Raw genomic sequence first — 20,506 nt, forward strand, 5'->3', positions numbered from 1 at the left:
AAGAATTTAACATGAGAAAAAAACTCCTCTTCAAAACTGTTAGTTTATTGTCTGCTTTAGTATATGCATTGGAAACATTAGCTCAAATTAGTTTGCATGCTCAGCTCGTATACCAACAAACCACTTACAAAAAAAAATTATTTGGTGTGAAATAGTTTTTTTGTTCCTCGAAATATTGAGCCTTTTAAAAGAAAAGCTTAATGGGATTGGATGTAATTGGGGACTGCTAGGCAGCATATTAAGAAAAACTCCAAAAGCAGCTTTAAGTAAAGCCCTATATTGGCAGTTAGTTTCTCAGTACTTTTTCTGCTACTGTGAAGTCAGATTATGAAGCTCTGTTCTTGGAATAACTTCTACTGAGAAATGACTTTACCATTGAATTTTACTGCTTTTAGCTTTTTCCTTTACTGCTGTGTAGAATTCCCTCAATCTTTGCGAGGGGCTTGTAGGAAAGTGCCCGTTTTGGCATAGTCACCCTGACTTTTTGCCCTTGTACTGATGCTTTATGACTGAAGTTGCATCCAATCCCGGCTAACGAGGTCCCCTGTGCCAGTGCTCTTTCCCTAACACAAGGTAAATGTTATTTTGTAACCCAATGGCAAGCACGTTTACACCCCTGTTACTCCCTAGTAAATGGCACCCCTGGTACAGAGGGCATGGGTACTAAAGTGAGTCCCTAAGGGCTGCAGCATGCATTATGACACCCTATGGGACCCACACAAAACTACTTTCAGGCTGCCATTGCAGGCTGAGTGAATTTGTGGAAAGCATTCTGAGAACAAGGCATGGCACACTCTCTGTGTGCCATGCAAATGTACATTGCATATACTATATGTTAGTCCCACCTACAGCAGGTCTTGGAGCCCTAAGGCAGGGTCAGTGTATTATATGTGAGGACACAGCTGCATAGGAAAATATGCCCCTGTGATGTCTGGTACCATTCCTATGACATTACAAGTTATCAGGAAGCCATCTTAAACATATGTGGGCACTGGTCTTTACGAGTTACCCACTGAAGATAAAGGTTTTTGGTATGAAGCACCTCATCTTAATACATCTGTACTGAGGCCAGTACTAGATTTATTATGAAATGCACCTAGAGGGCACCGTAGAGGTGCCCTCTGTACCCTACTTGTCCTCTAGATGAGTTTCTGACCCCTGCAGGTGAGAGTCTGCACTCAGAGGACAGGAACAGTGCCCGCTCCAGAGGAAGGTGAGCACAACTCCTCCAGCAGGATGGCTAGAGAATTAGCATGCCTAGGCCAGTGGATACAAAGCCACTGCAGCCTTTGATAGGGACAACAGCTTCATCCCAGACCTGGAGAACACAACCCCCTGCCCATGGGCCTATTTGTCACCAGAGCAGGCAATAAATTAGATAGTCAAAAGGTGTTACACTTACATATAGGGAATATAGTCACCCCAGGGGGAAGTAGCATATTGACTACTACCTTACTCTCCCCTTAACGCCCCTAAACGCAGTATTTATGTGGCCCCTTTACACCAGGAACTCAGAGTCATCTGCCTGGGAAAAAAGGAAGGCCAAAGAAGAGCCAACAACGCAAGAACTGTGGACCAGCCCTGAAATTGGTGCCACACCCTTTGTAGCAGTCCCCAAATACTACATTGACTTTATGAATATCTCTTCCTTCTTTATAATCTTTCAGTTGTAAATGCCTTCCAACTAAGTCAACATTCTTTGCAAACACTGTGAAAATAATTAACTAAAATTCTAATTTATAATTCAGTTTATTGTATAGTGCAGTTATTGGATAGGAATTTTCCAAACCCTGTGTTTACTTTTACCATAATCTGCATGTTTCATAATGTTGCTGAGTATTACGCTATTGATTTTCAAAACTGTTATTTCTTGTGTTGGCCTACTTTTTCACTCCATATCCTATTTTGATTATTTCAGGCATGGGTTGCCAACTATGAGAGGCCAAGAATGAACGCAAACTCTCTCCTGGCTAGTCCTACAGGTCTCAGCCCATACCTTAGGTTCGGTTGTTTGTCGTGCCGCTTGTTTTATTACAGGCTTCGTGACCTTTATGAAAAGGTAAGGATTTACTGAAATGCAATTGCTTGATAACAGTAATGATCTGCAGCTGTGCTCAATATTATTTACAAGTCACTTTGTTGTATTGCACACGTCATTGGGGCCTTTTTAACTTGGTTTTTAATTTGGTTTCAAGTCACCTACAGTAAGCTGAAAACTTGCTTCTCTTCCAGAGGATCCTCATCAATAGTCATAGGCACATGAATATTTCCGCCGATGCGCGGGACCCCGGAAACATATGACATATATGTGAAGACCATATATGCAGCTCTATATATATATATATATATATATATTAATATTAATACTCCAACCACGCAGCAAAACACCACGCTAGACGACACCATGTGCTGGCCAAAAGTTTATTCAAGTCAGCCCTTTGGACGGGTTTCGCCTGACCCGCAGGCTTGATCACCGAAGGTTTATGTCTCATTGCGGCCATTATAAACGCTGTGCAACAAACCCCCATCACGTGACAGTAAAACTACAGCGTGAGAGACATGGATAACAGACTTGTAGTTCCTTGCACACATTGCAATGTCAAAGCATTAGACCATTACGATCAAACATATAATATTGTGCATTACACAGGTTATATATTCTTTGAAGTGCACATATATCACAAGTGTGTACAAATCATTATCAGCACAATTATCTTAGCGCTTGTCTTTTATAACTGGGAGGGTTGTTATTTTAATTCTCCCTTGCCCGTTTTATTCAAAATTGTAACTTTATTGAATCTTGGTCGTCATTGCAGTTATCGCATTAACAATTATATAAGGCGATAAATCCATGCAATAATTCCTCGCTAGGCAATTGCGCATGTGCGCTAAGATATTACCGCGCCCCGCCTCAAGAATTATTTTAATTTTAATTTAGACATGATCATATATCGCCCTAGTGGGCTAGCTGAATACATAGTATGCAAAGAATATATCTTACAATTTGTCTGTTTAGGGAATTAATCCATAGTGGGCATGTGCCCTTTTAAAGCCTAACTCACTTTCTAAGTGAAACCCCAATAACCCCCGTGTCGCAAAGTGTTTGCATTTAAAGCCTACATTAAAACCTTATAGTCGAGCTTAGCTGGGTTGTTGTATCTATTTCAACATTTCATTTTATTCATTGTCTTACTTAATCCATATCATAGAAGTACAGTACTATCTACAGGTGAGTGATCAGGTCCTCTTCCACATTCAGGCCCATCGGAGCCTTGGTATTCAGCTCAACAATATAGCGTGATTCCAAGCGTCTTAGTTTTTTCTCCCTGTCCCCTCCTCGGGCACTGTGCGGCACATTATCTATAACAAAATAGATTAATCCTGCATCATCTTTGTTATGTTCCAGCTCAAAATGGCGGGCTACAGGATATGCTTTGTCAGCATTTCTTATGGCCCTCATGTGTTGTAAAATTCTTAAGTGGACAGGGTTGATTGTGCTCCCCACGTATCTCAGGCCACATGGGCACTGAAGTACGTAAATGGCATAATTAGTTTTACAGGTAAAACTTCCTCTTATCTTTTTCTCCCTTTTGGACAAATTCGAAGTAAATGCTTGCATATTTTTCCCTTGTTTGCAAGATTTAAGGTTTTAAATGTAGGTTTTAAATGCAAACACTTTGCGACACGGGCCATACAATTCGGCCATACATTAGAGTTCCAAAATTTACCACCTTCAAGAGCCCCTCGTGCCACGGGATCAAAACAGCTGCATCTTCTCCATCTCGAAGTTTCTCATCTGCTCGCCAAGGGAGCGACAGAACCTGTGCCACCCACTCAAAAAGGAAAAGGATTCTATTCCAGATTTTTTCTCATACAGAAGACGGAAGACAAGTGACGCCCAATCTTAGACCTGAGGGAGCTCACCACCTATCTCATAAAACTCTCCTTTCGAATGGTCTCTCTTCAAGACGTCTTACGTCTTCTAAATCCTGGGGATTACTTGACGACTTTGGATCTCCAGGACACATATTTTCATGTTCTGATCCACCCAGCTCACAGAAAATGTTTGCGCTTCACAGTAGCCAAGAGCCAATTTCAATTCAAAGTCCTGCCCTTCGGGCTCAGATCCCCTCCGTGGATTTTCACAACAGTATTGGCCCGGTAGCGGCTTTTTTAAGGAAACAATCGCTAGAAGTATTCCCTTACCTAGACGACAAAGGCTGTCGAGTTTTGCATTCATCTTTTCAAAAGTCTGGGTCTATGTCTCTACAAAGACAAATCTGTCATTGTTCCATCAACAAGAGTCAAATTCCTGGGATCAATTCTGGATACAAGGGTTTGCAAAGCTTACCCTTCGGAAGAGAGGCAGAAGAAGCTAATCTCCTCAGCAATCCGTCTATAGGGGAAAAGGTCCAATTTGGCTTCATCTCTACAAATCCTTTCTAGGATTGATATAATCTTGCATACCATTAGTTCCGCATTGCAGATTAAGAATGCGCCCCTTGCAAGAGCAGCTGGACATGAAATGGCGCCAGGCGGAAGGCTCGTTCGAAGACAAAATCAAAGTCACTCCTCTTATGAAAAAGGCGGCAGCTTGGTGGGCTGTCCAGGAAAATATCTCCAGAGGCCTTTCGTTCAGGATGCTTCCATCCCCGCTGATTATAACCACAGATGCCTCAATGGAAGGCTGGGGCGCAGTCCTACAAGATCTTCAGGTCAGCAATATCTGGAATGCGGAAGACCGTTGTCTCCAAATAAATCTATTGGAGCTCAGAGCAATTCGCCTAGCCTTGCAGGCGTTCAAACCGAGAATTCAAAACACAACTGTGCTGGTCAGGACGGACAACACCACGGCCATGCATTACGTAAACAAACAGGGAGGTACAAGGTCCCTTCTCCTCTCAAAAGAGGCCCAGGAAATATGGGAATGGGCGATTCTACACAGGGTAGTGCTCACAGCGGAGCACATACCAGGAACTCTCAACACTACAGCAGACACCCTGAGTCGTCTAAAATCTGCCTGTCACGAGTGGGATTTGGATCAACGCACGTTGGAGAAGGTGTTTCAACGTTGGGGTACTCCAACAATAGACTTGTTTGCCGCTCCAGAAAACAGGAAATGCCAATTCTATGCAAGCAGGCATCACCAACGAGGATCGCTGGGGAATGCTCTTTCGATGTCTTGGTAAGGCCATTCTGTTACACCTTTCCTCCAATACCCTGATTCCACGGCTTCTCAGGAAGATGAAAATGGAACCTTGCAGAATGATTTTAATAGCACCGTCGTGGCCTCGCCAGTTCTGGTTCACAGAACTCCTAATACTGTCCCAGGATTATCCATGTCACCTTCCTCTCATTCCATCTCTGTTGACGATGTCACAGGGACAGGTGATACATCCAGATCCGGGATATCTCCATTTGAAAGCCTGGCTCCTGAGCACACTCTAGATATTCCTCAGGAGTGTAGAGAAATGTTGGCTCAAGCTCGCGCACCAAGTACTAATAAACTTACTAAGCTAAATGGAAGCGTTTCTGCCTGGGGTGTCGGAGAAGTGTGGCTCAATGGTTAGAGCGGCAGACCCTGATGCAGAGGTCTAGCCCGGGACCAGGGTTCAATTCCCCGCCTCGGCGGGTCTTGGGCTCAAAATTCCACGGACCTGATAATTCTTGCCTCTGTGCCTATTCCAATCATGGAGTCCCACTCTGCAAATCTGGGCAATAGCTTGCTTAATCTCCACAACGGCCCCCACAACGCTAAGGATGCCTGGCCTCCACCTTGGGGGTGCCCAGGAGTGGACACCTCACAGGGAAAGCCAGGATGGGTTCCACAGCGGTATTCGTACAAGCGCCTTGAGACCCTTGCGGGTGAGTAGTGCGCTATACAAGTATCAATTTACATAAGGAGCACATCCATCCGTTTTCTTGAGCTCCTTATCAGATACTGCCCTACATTCTATCGTTGGCAAAATCAAGCCTGTCTCATTCTTCCATCAAAGTGCATCTAGCGGCTATTTCAAGGTTCAGAAGGTCGACGGCAGGTCCGTCTCTTTGGTCTGCTAGAGTTATCAAACAATTCTTGAAAGGTCTTTTCAGAGTCTTCCCACCAGTACGGCCGCCACCTCCGTCCTGGAATCTAAATCTCGTTCTGGCTCACCTGATGAGGCCTCTGTTCGAACCAATTCACAGCGCGGATTTAAAAATCTTGTCATGGAAGTTAGCCCTCCTTCTGCCTCTAACCTCTGCTAGAAGAGTAGGAGAATTGCAAGCGCTCTCCATCCAAGAACCTTTTCTATAGTTCAGGAAGGATTCTATGTTTCTGAGAACCAACACAAAATTTATCCCAAAGGTTCCGTCTGAATTCCATTTGAATGAACCAGTAGTTCTGAAATAATTTTTTCCTCAACCTACGACACCAGCGGAACGTTCTCTTCATTCTTTGGATGTCCAAAGATGTCTCAAATTTTATCTAGAGAGGACAAAGGATTTTAGAAAATCTCCTCAGCTTTTTGTGGCTTTTAGTGTTCCCCGGAAAGGACTTCCTCTCTCAAAGCAGGGGATTTCACAATAGATTACGAGTGCTATTGGCTACTGTCACAGGATGGCAGGAACGCCATTGGAGAGACAGGTTCGAGCTCATTCCACAAGATCTGTCTCATCTTCGGCGGCGCTTTTCTCTGGAGTCCCTATAAAGGACATATGTAGAGCAGCAACATGGAGCAGCGCCCATACCTTCACAAAACCTTACTGCTCAGACTCTTTCATGAAGAGCGATGCGGCAGTAGGACAAGCTGTACTGAGGAATCTGTTCCAATGAGAGGTGAGCTTTCCCTTCTATCCCTCCTTCCTATAATTGCACATTTTGTATCGCATAAGCTTTCTGCGTCTATTGTTACAAGGTTTATATGCTTACATAATGATTTCTATGTGGAAATGTTGTAATACGCTGATGGCAAAATGTGCATGGTTATTTTTTACTGCTAGCTACTCTGATACAAAGCATGGAAATCTATGAAAGTTCCAATACTGGGGCAAGAAAACAAGTTACTTACCTGTAACTTTGGTCCCCCTGTACTGGTAACATTCATAGATTCCCATGCACCCACCCTCCTCCCCGGGGAAAGCTCAGCCTTCAGCAAAAGCGATTACTGTTACTCAACGGCTGCAAAAATCTGAGGCTCTGAGGCTCTCTCCTGAGGTTTCTATGGGGTGAGGCTGATCTGATTGGTTGTTGCAAACTTTGGTCTCTTTTACACAAAGAGGTAGATAGGCTACAAAATGAGATGACTTTCTCTTGTGTACATACTGCAATGGTATTTATTGTTTACCGAGGCTTCCAGGCTGATGACGGGGAATGATACAAAGCATGGGAATCTATGAAAGTTACCAATACTGGGGAACCAAAGTTACAGGTTAGTAACTTGTTTTCTTACAGCAACAATATCGACCTTCTTATCCCCAGCAACAGTTTCCAAACAAACTCCAAGAAGGAAACAACCTTCTCAAGGAAGGAGAACTTGTTGGAAACAGTGACGACCTGATGGTGCTGGTTACACCCTCTATAGCCTACCAGCCAATTTGGGCCGAATCCCAAATTATTTACATCAATGGAAGCTGATACCAACTGACAAGTGGGTTTTTGATCTAATCACCTATGGTCACTGTTAGACCCGTCTGCTTCTGAGAGTCCCCTCACCACTATGATTTCTTTTGTTCCCCTGTACCTCCCAAAATTTGTCGCTTTTTATTTGTCTACCAGGACTTTTTATGTGTTGTCTCATGGGGTTAGATGTTCCTTGATGCCCAGTTGCTCACAAGGTTTGTGGCACCTATTTACAAGGTGCCTGGCCCAAACCTGTGGCATTACAAACTGGGGTTGTCAACCTGTATAAATGAACTTAAAATGGTGGACACCCTTTTTCCTCATGTGAAGTGACTCCCATTGGAGCCTTCATGAACCCTGGCCTTTTGAGGTTTTGGCGCCCTTTGGTTGGCGCGCATTTCTGACAGGAATTCCTTTATTTTCCTCAGGTACACAAAATGGCTGCTCCAGAACCCCAGTACGGTGGCTGTGAGTGTCCTAAATACCCCTCAAGAGTGCCTTGTCATTGTCACAGCCTGGGAAGGTTCTAGAACCTTCTGGCTCGTGCCAGTACCCCAGGGCACTGGCTATATAAGGCCCAGTCCCTGGCGGCCATTTTAGATGAAGATGATGATGAAGTTCAGATTAGAGAAGAGATTCCAGACTTGACACCAGATTGACACCTGCCCTGTTGACCCCTGAGGTGGCTGGTAGCGCAGGCAGTAGAGCAGCAAAGGGTTGCTGGCGTTGTGTCTGACTGGCGTTCCAGTCAGCTACGTGAGAAGTGATCTAGCGCCTACAGCGCCTGCCCAGCGAGTACCTCATTGCCCCCAAGAGACTGTGGCCAGATTCGTGTGCCTCCCCGCCCCCCCGGTGGTGAACTGTGATCGATTTATCGAGTCGCGAGGCGAGAGCAAGTTCACCGCGACCGCGATCGTCAGCTGTGCCCCCTTCGCGACAGGTGCCTCTAGAGGGGAGCTCGGACGTCTCCGAGCCCCACCAGCGTAGAGCGCTTCCTGCGCAGATAGAAGGTGAGGTGGTGCGCCGGGGCGGGGAAATGCCGGCCTTCGTTGGGCGGGACTAGCATCTCTGCCACTCCCCAGTGACCCGGGAGCTGTAGCTGTGGGCGGGAACCCCCCTGCATGCGGAAGTCGGAGGGAGGTCCGTGGAGCCCCTGAGAGCCCCGTCGCTAACGAGAGGAGTGTTGTGCCCGACTGAATCGTATCTTGACTGCAGCCGATGTGAGGTGGGCCCGTTTCCTCACAGTGAATGCAGCGTTGTGAAGGAACTGTGAACCGGCATTTATTTGACTGTGCGCGAAGATTGTGTGACCTCTCCGGCAGCCCGTTCATCGGTCTAATGACTTTGAACTGGTGTCGCCTGTGCTCAAGTGGTGCTAAAGCCCGAAGGCGCGCATAGACTTCACCGGCAAAGCAGAGATCCTCTCCCGGTGACCGCCGAGTGCAAATGATGTATTTACTGTGTTTCCTTGCATTCTAGATATACGCGCATACGCCTTGAGTGATTATTAAAGAGTCCCAAACCTTATTTTGTGCTCAGAGAAGCCGTATACCTGGTCATTGAAAACAGCATAAACTGTAAGAGTTATCTTTCCCATTTGAAACGTATTGCAGATGTAATGATTCAAACGTATTTAATTGGTGGCAGCGATACCAGAAGAAACATGTGGTTGTTTATTTAAATGAACCAATATTTATTCTGATATTTATTCTGATATTTATTCTGTTATTTATTGTGATATTTATTGTGATACTCATTCCTGACGTTATTCTATTTATTAATACTATTTATTACCAGAACTGTACGACCAAAAGAAATGTATATGTGCTTTCCCAGACAACCCTATTTACAACAAAGAACTTTTATATAAAGGAATCGTATTTTTCTACAGCAGTGGTGTGGTGTCCTTCTTTTTGCTGTGGATGTACAAGGAGTTATTATTGGGTCAGAGCCGGCTTAACACTACAGCCTTCATCTGCCTTGTCACTTGAGCCAAGCTACCCCCTTTGTGCTCGGCTTGCCCATCGCAGGTCCAACATAAAATTGGTGGCACAGCGGTGGGATTGCGAGCCGTGCTTGTTTTGAACCCCATAATAATTCAGTGTGCACCACAGGTACACACCCGGAGTTTTCCCCTAGCGGCCCTCCAATTCAACGTTTTGTTTTTTTCAAATTTTTTCCTGGAGGTGGGTGGAAGTGACCCTCAAAGTTCTTATCCTGGTCACCTACTTCGGGGTGGTTGTCCACACTTTTCACTGACAAGATGGAATTCGAAATGTCAGAGCTGAAGACCTATACTGTGGCACAGCTCAAGGATTTCTGTCAGGAGAGGGGAGTGTTTGTCAGGCGAGGGGCCAAAAGAGAGGAGCTCCGTACTAGTCTGCGAGCATGGGTGGAAGCACACACGGAGGGAACGGTGGAGGAGGAGGAATCAGACAGAGGTACTGTCATTGATAGGACTGCGGAATGTCCCCCCGGGGTGGGTGAGATGTCAATCAGCCCCAAGGCAACCACACGGGAGGGCAGCAGTGTGTCATCGAGAGGGTTGTCAGAAACCGAGTTAGCTGACAGGAGAGAGGAAAGACTGTTAAGGTGGGAAATAGCAAAAATGGAGTTGGAAGAAAGGAGGGAGGGGAGGAGGTTGGAACATGAGTCCAAGCTGGAGATGGAAAGGAAAAGGATGGAACATGAGTTCAAGCTACGAGAACTCGAATTCCAGGCCCCTAACATCACTCCGAAGGGTGTCGAGTCAAAGGAATTTGCCAGGGAGCCCCGGCCCCATTTACCCAAAGACGTAGTCGCCAGTTATACCGCTGGAGACGACATAGCCAAGTGGCTGGCAGCCTATGAGGTCTCCTTAAGAGCCCATGGGATCCATGAGAAGCATTGGGGTGGTGGATTATACCGGTACATGCCTCCGACAGGTAGGGATGCCCTATTGGCCCTAGACCGGGAGGAACAGGTTAATTACCCCGCCATGAAGGTAGCGCTCATCAGGAAGTTTGGGTTGACCCCCAAGAAATACCGGCAAAGGTTTAGGGGCAGCCACAAGCTGAGCTCACAGAATTGGGTTGACTTCCTGGATTTTGCTAAGAAAGCCCTGGATGGGTGGGTACAAGGTAATGAGGCGGAGGACTATCGAGGGTTGTACGACCTGATACTCAAGGAACATCTACTCGAGAAATGTCTTCCCGAGCTGAGGCAACACCTGGTAGACAGCAAACTTACTTGCCCCCGTAAGCTTGTTGAGGAGGCGGACATTTGGGCAAGTACCCGAGTATCCACGAAGGGGACGGGAGGAGATTCTCAGAAGTCCGGACAGGGCGCTCCCCAGAAGAAAGAGGGGGGAGATAACAAGAAGCAGGAGTTCTCCAAAGGCCCCCAAAATACCTTTAAGGGGAAAAGTTTCTTCTCCACTTCTAAGGCTAACCCGCAGAAGAACCCTAATCCTGGCCAGAGTCAGCAGCCAAGGGTTATCCATTGCTATGAGTGCGGTGGTATTGGACATTATAAGGGAGACGTGAAATGCCCAAAGAGACTACCCCCTCTCACTGGAGGAAAGGCCCCGGGAGTCGCTAGTGTAGCGCTCGGGGAGGAGATGCCCTTAGTTAAGGGGGGGGAGTGGGCGGGTGTCACCTTAGTGTCCCTGGGTGATCGGGAGGTGGTTCCAAAGATCCAGGTGCCCTCAAATACTACCAAGTATGGGCAATGGGTCACCATCAATGGCCATAGAGGGGAAGCTCTGAGATATACAGGAGCCAGTATGACTATGGTAAGGAGTCATCTGGTGTCCTCAGAGCAGGTGATTCCAGGCGTACTTCATCCAGCTGTGATGGCTGACAGCAGAATGGGCCACTATCCTGTGGCCGAGGTTCCCTTTGAGTGGGGAGGGGTTGCAGGTTCACTTCGAGTTGCCGTAAGCCCCGCCGTGCCAGTCGATTGTCTGCTGGGCAATGATATGGAGCACAATGCTTGGAAGGAGGTGGAATACCGGACTCATACTGAGATGCTGGGTACACCTGATTGGGCCTGTGTGAGTACCAGGTCTGCGGCTGCTCGGGAGGAGAAGTCGCGTGGGTTGGAGCCTGGAACAATGGCCCACCCAGCTGCTGATGAGGGAACATTTCGAGGACAGGAGGAGCCTGCCTCGATGTCCATGCCCCGTGAGACGGATAGGCCACCTGTGGAGGTGGACCCGGAGTCCGCGGAGGAGGACATGGTTCCGTTGGAGGACTTGCCTATCCCCACTGAGTGGCGAGTGGAAGGAGGACCATCCAGGGAGGAACTGAGCAAGGGACAAAGGGAATGTCCCACCCTCGAGGGTCGAGGCAACAGGCTGAAGCCCAGGCAGCAGGTAACGAGTCTGGGAACTATCGTGTTTACTGGGAGGATGGTCTCCTCTACAGTGAACCCAGGGCGCCAGTGCACGGATTGTCACGGGCCCTGGTAGTCCCACAGTGTTACCGAGCCTTCCTATTAGAGTTGGCTCATGAGATTCCCTTGGCAGGACACTTGGGTCAGGACAAGACCTTTGCCCGGCTTGTCCCACACTTTTATTGGCCTCCAATGAGGGTGGCGTCCGACACATACTGTCGGTCATGTGTGTCATGCCAAGCCAGTGGGAAAACAGGGACGAAGCTGAAGGCTCCCCTGGAACCACTTCCCGTCGTTGGCACCCCCTTTGAAAGGGTGGGTATCGACATTGCTGGGCCCCTAGATCCACCTACATCATCCGGTCACAGGTTTATCCTGGTCCTGGTGGATCACGCCACAAGGTATCCAGAGGCAATTCCTCTGAGAACCATTACTGCACCAGTAGTGGCCAAGGCCTTGATGGGGATCTTTACCCGAGTGGGATTCCCCAAGGAAGTTGTGTCTGACAGGGGGACCAACTTCCTGTCAGAATATATGCGGGCCATGTGGAAGGAGTGTGGAGTGACTTACAGGTTCACCACTCCTTATCACCCACAGACCAATGGTCTTGTGGAAAGGTTCAACCAAACCTTGAAGGGTATGATCAGAAGTCTACCCGAAAGCCTGCGGAGGAAATGGGACGTCCTCCTACCCTGTTTGCTCTTTTCCTACAGGGAAGTGCCGCAAAAGGGAGTGGGCTTCAGCCCCTTCGAGCTTTTGTACGGGCACCCTGTACGTGGACCCCTCAGCCTGGTGAGGGACTCCTGGGAAAAATCTCCCCGGAAAGTTCCCCAGGATGTGGTGAGCTACATGCTGGCCTTCCGAAGCCAAATGGCTAAGTTGTGGAAGCAAGCTTCTGACAACTTGGAAGCCAGTCAGGCAGTCATGAAAGCGTGGTATGACCACAACGCTCACCCAGTGGAGTTGGAGCCTGGCCAGAAGGTGTGGGTGATGGAGCCTGGAGAGCTGAGTGCCCTCCAGGACCGTTGGACAGGCCCCTATGAGGTATTGGAGAAGAAGGGCAAGTCTACCTATCTGGTGGACGTAAAGACCCCTCGGCATCGGCATCGGGTGTTACATGCCAATCGCCTCAAGCCCCACTACGAGAGGCCCGAAGTCATGTTGGTTATGGTGACTGACGGATCGGAGGAAGAGGACACGGAGCCTCTCCCCGACCTTTTTGCGTCTCAAGAAAAGGATGGGTCAGTGGAGGGAGTGAAACTCTCGCCAACCCTGACTCCTGAACAGCAGGAGGAATGTCGCCAGGTCTTGGGGTCATTCGCTCCTCTGTTCTCCCTTGTCCCGGGTAAGACCCATCTGTGTACCCATGACGTGGACACAGGGGACAGCCCACCTGTAAAGTCAAAGTCTTACCGGCTGTCTGACAAGGTGAAGGCCAGTATCCAAAGCGAAGTAGCTAAGATGCTGGAGCTAGGAGTCATCGAACCTTCAAGTAGCCCTTGGTCTAGCCCGGTGGTGTTAGTTCCTAAAGCTGCCCCACCTGGCACCCCACCAGAATTGAGATTCTGTGTGGACTACCGAGGACTTAATTCAGTAACCAAAACGGATGCTCATCCGATCCCTCGGGCGGATGAATTGATTGACCGGTTGGGAGCTGCCCAATATCTCAGTACCATTGACCTCACTGCAGGGTACTGGCAGATTCCATGTCTAATGGAGCCAAGGAAAGGTCAGCCTTCTCCACACCTGATGGACACTACCAGTTTTGCGTCATGCCCTTTGGGCTCAAGAACGCTCCTGCCACTTTTCAGCGGCTGGTGAACACGATCCTCACCGGGATGGAGTCATACTCTGCTGCTTACTTGGATGACATAGCTGTCTTCAGTAGCAGCTGGGAGGATCACTTGCAGCACTTGCAAGCCGTTCTCCAGGCCCTGGAATGGGCTGGCTTGACGATCAAGGCCAGCAAATGTCAGATTGGACAGGGGTCGGTAGTGTACTTAGGACACTTGGTGGGCCGAGGAACGGTGCAGCCCCTTCAGGCGAAGATTGAGGCAATCATGGCCTGGAAACCCCCCAAGACCCAGACTGAGGTCCGAGCCTTCCTGGGCCTCACAGGTTACTACAGACGATTCGTGAAGGGGTATGGCACTATCGTGGCACCCCTTACAGAACTCACAGCCAAAAAGCAACCCAGGAGAGTCATTTGGACGGAGGCTTGCCAGCGAGCCTTCGACACTCTGAAACAAGCATTGTGTAAAGCTCCAGTCCTGAAGGCTCCAGATTTTTCAAAAGAGTTCATTGTCCAGACATATGCATCCGACATTGGCATTGGGGCGGTGCTATCGCAACTCAATGAAGAGGGTCTGGATCAACCCGTGGTCTTTCTGTCACGGAGACTGCTTCCCCGGGAACAGAGGTGGAGTACCATCGAGCGGGAAGCCTTTGCGGTGGTCTGGGCACTGAAGAAGCTGCGACCATATTTGTTTGGTTCACACTTCCTTGTTCAGACAGACCACCGACCCCTTCGTTGGCTCATGCAAATGAAGGGGGAAAATTCCAAACTGTTGAGGTGGTCTATCTCCCTGCAGGGAATGGACTTTCGGGTGGAACACCGGCCCGGAGTTGACCACGCCAATGCAGACGGTCTCTCCAGGTATTTCCGCCTTAGTGTTGAGGACTCCCAAGGGGTTGCGTAGCTCTCCCCACTTTCAGCTGGGGGGGACGCGTGTTAGACCCGTCTGTTTCTGAGAGTCCCCTCACCACTATGATTTCTTTTGTTCCCCTGTACCTCCCAAAATTTGTCGCTTTTTATTTGTCTACCAGGACTTTTTATGTGTTGTCTCATGGGGTTAGATGTTCCTTGATGCCCAGTTGCTCACAAGGTTTGTGGCACCTATTTACAAGGCGCCTGGCCCAAACCTGTGGCATTACAAACTGGGGTTGTCAACCTGTATAAATGAACTTAAAATGGTGGACACCCTTTTTCCTCATGTGAAGTGACTCCCATTGGAGCCTTCATGAACCCTGGCCTTTTGAGGTTTTGGCGCCCTTTGGTTGGCGCGCATTTCTGACAGGAATTCCTTTATTTTTCTCAGGTACACAAAATGGCTGCTCCAGAACCCCAGTACGGTGGCTGTGAGTGTCCTAAATACCCCTCAAGAATGCCTTGTCATTGTCACAGCCAGAGAAGGTTCTAGAACCTTCTGGCTCGTGCCAGTACCCCAGGGCACTGGCTATATAAGGCCCAGTCCCTGGCGGCCATTTTAGATGAAGATGATGATGAAGTTCAGATTAGAGAAGAGATTCCAGACTTGACACCAGATTGACACCTGCCCTGTTGACCCCTGAGGTGGCTGGTAGCGCAGGCAGTAGAGCAGCAAAGGGTTGCTGGCGTTGTGTCTGACTGGCGTTCCAGTCAGCTACGTGAGAAGTGATCTAGCGCCTACAGCGCCTGCCCAGCGAGTACCTCATTGCCCCCAAGAGACTGTGGCCAGATTCGTGTGCCTCCCCGGCCCCCCGGTGGTGAACTGTGATCGATTTATCGAGTCGCGAGGCGAGAGCAAGTTCACCGCGACCGCGATCATCAGCTGTGCCCCCTTCGCGACTGGTGCCTCTAGAGGGGAGCTCGGACGTCTCCGAGCCCCACCAGCGTAGAGCGCTTCCTGCGCAGATAGAAGGTGAGGTGGTGCGCCGGGGCGGGGAAAGGCCGGCCTTCGTTGGGCGGGACTAGCGTCTCTGCCACTCCCCAGTGACTCGGGAGCTGTAGCTGTGGGCGGGAACCCCCCTGTATGCGGAAGTCGGAGGGAGGTCCGTGGAGCCCCTGAGAGCCCCGTCGCTAACGAGAGGAGTGTTGTGCCCGGTTGAATCGTATCTTGACTGCAGCCGATGTGAGGTGGGCCCGTTTCCTCACAGTGAATGCAGCGTTGTGAAGGAACTGTGAACCGGCATTTATTTGACTGTGCGCGAAGGTTGTGTGACCTCTCCGGCAGCCCGTTCGTCGGTCTAATGACTTTGAACCGGTGCCGCCTGTGCTCAAGTGGTGCTAAAGCCCGTAGGCGCGCATAGACTTCACTGGCAAAGCAGAGATCCTCTCCCGGTGACCGCCGAGTGCAAATGATGTATTTACTGTGTTTCCTTGCCTTCTAGATATACGCGCATACGCCTTGAGTGATTATTAAAGAGTCCCAAACCTTATTTTGTGCTCAGAGAAGCCGTATACCTGGTCATTGAAAATAGCATAAACTGTAAGAGTTATCTTTCCCATTTGAAACGTATTGCAGATGTAATGATTCGAAAGTATTTAATTGGTGGCAGCGATACCAGAAGAAACATGTGGTTGTTTATTTAAATGAACCAATATTTATTCTGATATTTATTCTGATATTTATTCTGTTATTTATTGTGATATTCATTGTGATACTCATTCCTGACGTTATTCTATTTATTAATACTATTTATTACCAGAACTGTATGACCAAAAGAAATGTATATGTGCTTTCCCAGACAACCCTATTTACAACAAAGAACTTTTATATAAAGGAATCGTATTTTTCTACAGCAGTGGTGTGGTGTCCTTCTTTTTGGTGTGGATGTACAAGGAATTATTATTGGGTCAGAGCCGGCTTAACACTACAGCCTTCACCTGCCTTGTCACTTGAGCCAAGCTACCCCCATTGTGCTGGGCTTGCCCATCGCAGGTCCAACAGTCACACTTTGAAATTCATTATAAAATCTTGAAAGGAGCATTCATTCTTCATCTGCACATGCTTCAACAGGAAGTAGTAACCATGACCTGCAAAGGCGTGATAGAAATAGTACTGATCACCCAGAAAGGAGTGGGTTTTCATTTCCGGTTCTTCTTGATCAGAAAAAAGATGGGAGAATGGCGACCCATTATGGATCTGAGAAACAAATACCTAAGGAAACAATGCTTTCGCATGGTTACTCTGCAGACATCCAGCCTCTTCTCAATCACATGATTATATGTCAATTTTGGATCTGCATGTTGCCTACTTTCACATCCCAATCCACCTAAATTAAGTTCCGAAGATTCAAGGTGGCAGCACTCAATATCAATTCAACGTTTTTCATTTGTGTACTAAAATCGGCTCCCTGTATTTTTACAAAAAGCTTAGCTCCAGTTGCAGCTTATTTGAAGCAAAGGGGTTTTCAGGTATTTACATACATCAACAATTGGTTGATAAAAGCACCAATTCATCAGGCAACGAAGACAACAAGAACCTAACATCCACTGCTTAACAACATGGGCCTTACAGTCAACCTGCAGAAATCGTACCTCAATGCTTTCTACAAAGATAACATTCTTGGGATTAGTTCGACACAATTTAAAACAAAGCATTCATGTCACAAGAAAGGCAAAAAATACTCAAGCCCTTAGCACACAGAATACTGCCTATTCTAGTCACTCCTCAGAATGAAGTCCTAATACAAATCACTCCAAAAATAAAAACATCTTTAAATTGGTAGAGAAAAGATGCAAATCTGTCCAAGGGATTAACCTTGCAACCTCATATTCATGAATTTGTTATCGACACGGATGCGTCCCTAGAGAGGTGGGGCTGCGCTCACCCACAGGATTTGAGAATTGGTGGTAAAAAGACTCAGTACAAAATGAAAATGCACATAAATCTGCTGGAGCTCAAAACCATAACACTGAATCTGCAGTCATTTCTACCCAAGATAAAGAGTTTGTCAGTATTGATTCGTACAGACAACACCACCAGCATGCCTTATATAAAACAACAAGGGCGTACAAAACCACCAACTCTAGTAAAAGAGGCACAGGAGATTTGGAAGTTGGCTCTTTAACAACAGATAACAATCAAAACAGAGCATGTTCCAGGATCAGCCAGTGTTGTAGCAGATACGTTGTACAGAACCAACACCAGCTGTCACAAGTGGGAGTTCAGTCAGGAAGTTCTGGATAACATTTTCGATTGTTGGGGCCAACCAAACCTAGATCTGTTTGCAATACTGGAAAATCAAAAATGCTGGTTCTATGCAAGTAGGCACCTACATCGGTGTCGCTGGCAGATGCATTTTTGAACAAATGGTCAAGGATTCGCTTTTTGCCCGACCAGGTTACTCCCAAGATTTCTAAGCAAAATGGGAAGGAAACTGTGCTGAATGATTGTGATTTCCCCGAGATGACCCAGACAGCATAGGTTCAGTGAACTACTTCTCCTATCGGAGAAGACTCACATTCGCCTGAGACCTCTGCCTACACTACTGACAATGAACAACAACCAGATCTTGCATATGAACACAACGTCCTTGCACTTGCTGGCCTGGCTCCTGAATACAATGAGTTTGCAAACTTGAATATCTCTGAAGATTACAGAGAAATTCTTGTGAAAGCCAGAGCTGACACTTCGAGTAGAACGTACAAGCTGAAATAGAATCGTTTCTGTTTGTGGTGCTAAAAATAAGAAGTTCATCCTATTTCAACACCACTGTAGTAACTTCTGCCCGATCTGCTATTTTTAGCACAATCAAGTTTGGCACATACTTCGATTAAACATACTTAGCATCAATCTCAAGATTTACAACATGGACTGGCTCACCTTCCCTGTGGTCTAGTAGAGTGATCAAAGAATTCTTAAAGGCATTTTTGGAGTCTTTCATCCAATTAAGAAACCTCCTCTATCTTGGCAACTCGATATAGTGCTTGCACAACTGATGTAGGCTCCAGTTGAGCTTATTCACAAAGCAGATAAACTTTTAAAACAATTTTTATTAGCTCTCACATCAGCAAGAAGAGTCAGTGACATTCAGGCGTTTTCAATTAAAAAAACATTTATTCAGTTCAAATATAATAGTGTGGTTCTTAGACCCAATACCAAATTTCTACCTAAGGTTTCATTGGATTTTCATTTTAATGAAGCACTTGTCCTAAAGATATTATTCATGAATGCTGAGAGTGCTGCCGAATCCTTATATATTTGAGATTTTAAAAAATGCCTCAAATTCTAACTACACAGGACAAAACAATTTAGAAAATCAGACCAGCTACTTGTTGCAAATGGGAACCATCTTAATGATTTTCCAGTTTCCAAGCTGAATGTTGCTCAGTGGATTGCAGCGGCTACTGAGCTTTGCCACAGTAATGCTGGAAGAGCCTTGACGAATAAAGTAATAGCATGTTCTATCAGAGCTGTCTCTATCACCACTGCTCTTCTCACTGGTGTACCTATTGAGGAAATATGTTGAGCATCAACATGGATGAACTGGCACACGTTCACACAACACTACTGCCTGGAGTCGTCCGAACAGAGTGGAAAGAATGTGGGATAAGAAGTGTTGCGTCATCTATTCCGATAAGGTGAGCCTTGACTTATTCTAATACCCAACATCCCCTATTGTGTTAGTTAATTATGATTGTGCAGGAGTTCTAACTTCTAGTTATTCTGATTCAAGCATGTGAATCTATGAAAGATCCAGTACTGAAGAAGAAAATAAGTTATTTACCTGTAACTGTAGTTCTCCAGTATTGGGGACGCATAGATTCACATGCAACCCATCCTCCTCCCTATAGAAGCTTCCCTTATTGTCTAAGATTCTTTTTTCCACACTAGTATTTGAAAATCTGAGGGAGTGAAGGCTTGGTGGGAAGTGTTCTAGAGGGTGCTGTCGTCTGATTGGCTGAAGTTTGGTTCTTAATAAATAAAGTGGATAAGTTATTGAAGAAAACGTTTTCAAGCCATTATAGGTATATGTATTATTTAGTACTACTTTTTTGATTATACAGTGAGACTCCCACTTCGACGCCATGTGAATGATTCAAGCATGTGAATCTATGAAAGACACCAATACAGGAGAACTACAGTTACAGGCATGTAACTAATTTTCTTCTGCATCGTGGCGTCTTCGTTGATAGTCATAAATGTAGAATGTTACTGCCTGCATGCAGGAATCCCTGACCACTTAATTTAGAGACGTACCATATGCATTTATGGTGAAACGCTGTGATTTCCCATACAGAGGCAAAACCTCTACTGCATTACTGAGCTGGATTTTTTTTATAAATTCCTCATCTTATTTCAAATTGTATGTAAGTCATCATTGCAGTATCAAACCTCAGATGGGCTGCCCCAAAGGAAAAACTTTTAGCTCATAAATGAAAGAAAGCACATGAAGGAGAAAATAGCGTAATTGGCTAAATATACAGAGAAATTTGGAAATCATTTGAAATTTAGTGAATTGGCCTGGTGATAAGTAGCAGTGATTTCTGTGTCACTTAGTTTGCTTTTCTGTTATCTATCTATCCACCTATCTATCTCTGTGTACTTATATATACATACACACTCGCACACAGACAGACACACACTCACATAACCACACACATATATGTGTATATATTTATATATATATATATATATATATATATATATATATATATATATATCACCATCTAAGCTATAAAAAGTAACTCACGAACGGCCACTCCAATCGTGCTGTTTTAGTTTCTTTATTGGAGACAGCATAGCACAGCATGACGCGTTTCGCCTC

The 20,506-nt window shown here is 46.6% G+C and overlaps 1 protein-coding gene across 1 annotated transcript in view; it reads left to right on the forward strand.

The window, feature by feature from the left end:
- Nucleotides 1-20,506, forward strand: part of CRY2 (cryptochrome circadian regulator 2) — a 305,570-nt gene that overhangs the window by 163,517 nt on the left and 121,547 nt on the right. The window contains exon 6 of the mRNA XM_078684383.1: nucleotides 1,919-2,059. Within this exon, the coding sequence (XP_078540509.1) occupies nucleotides 1,919-2,059 (141 nt within the window). The remainder of the gene's footprint in view (nucleotides 1-1,918; nucleotides 2,060-20,506) is intronic.

The sequence above is a fragment of the Lissotriton helveticus genome, chromosome 3_2, assembly GCF_964261635.1.
Source record: "Lissotriton helveticus chromosome 3_2, aLisHel1.1, whole genome shotgun sequence".
Taxonomy (NCBI): Eukaryota; Metazoa; Chordata; class Amphibia; order Caudata; family Salamandridae; genus Lissotriton; species Lissotriton helveticus.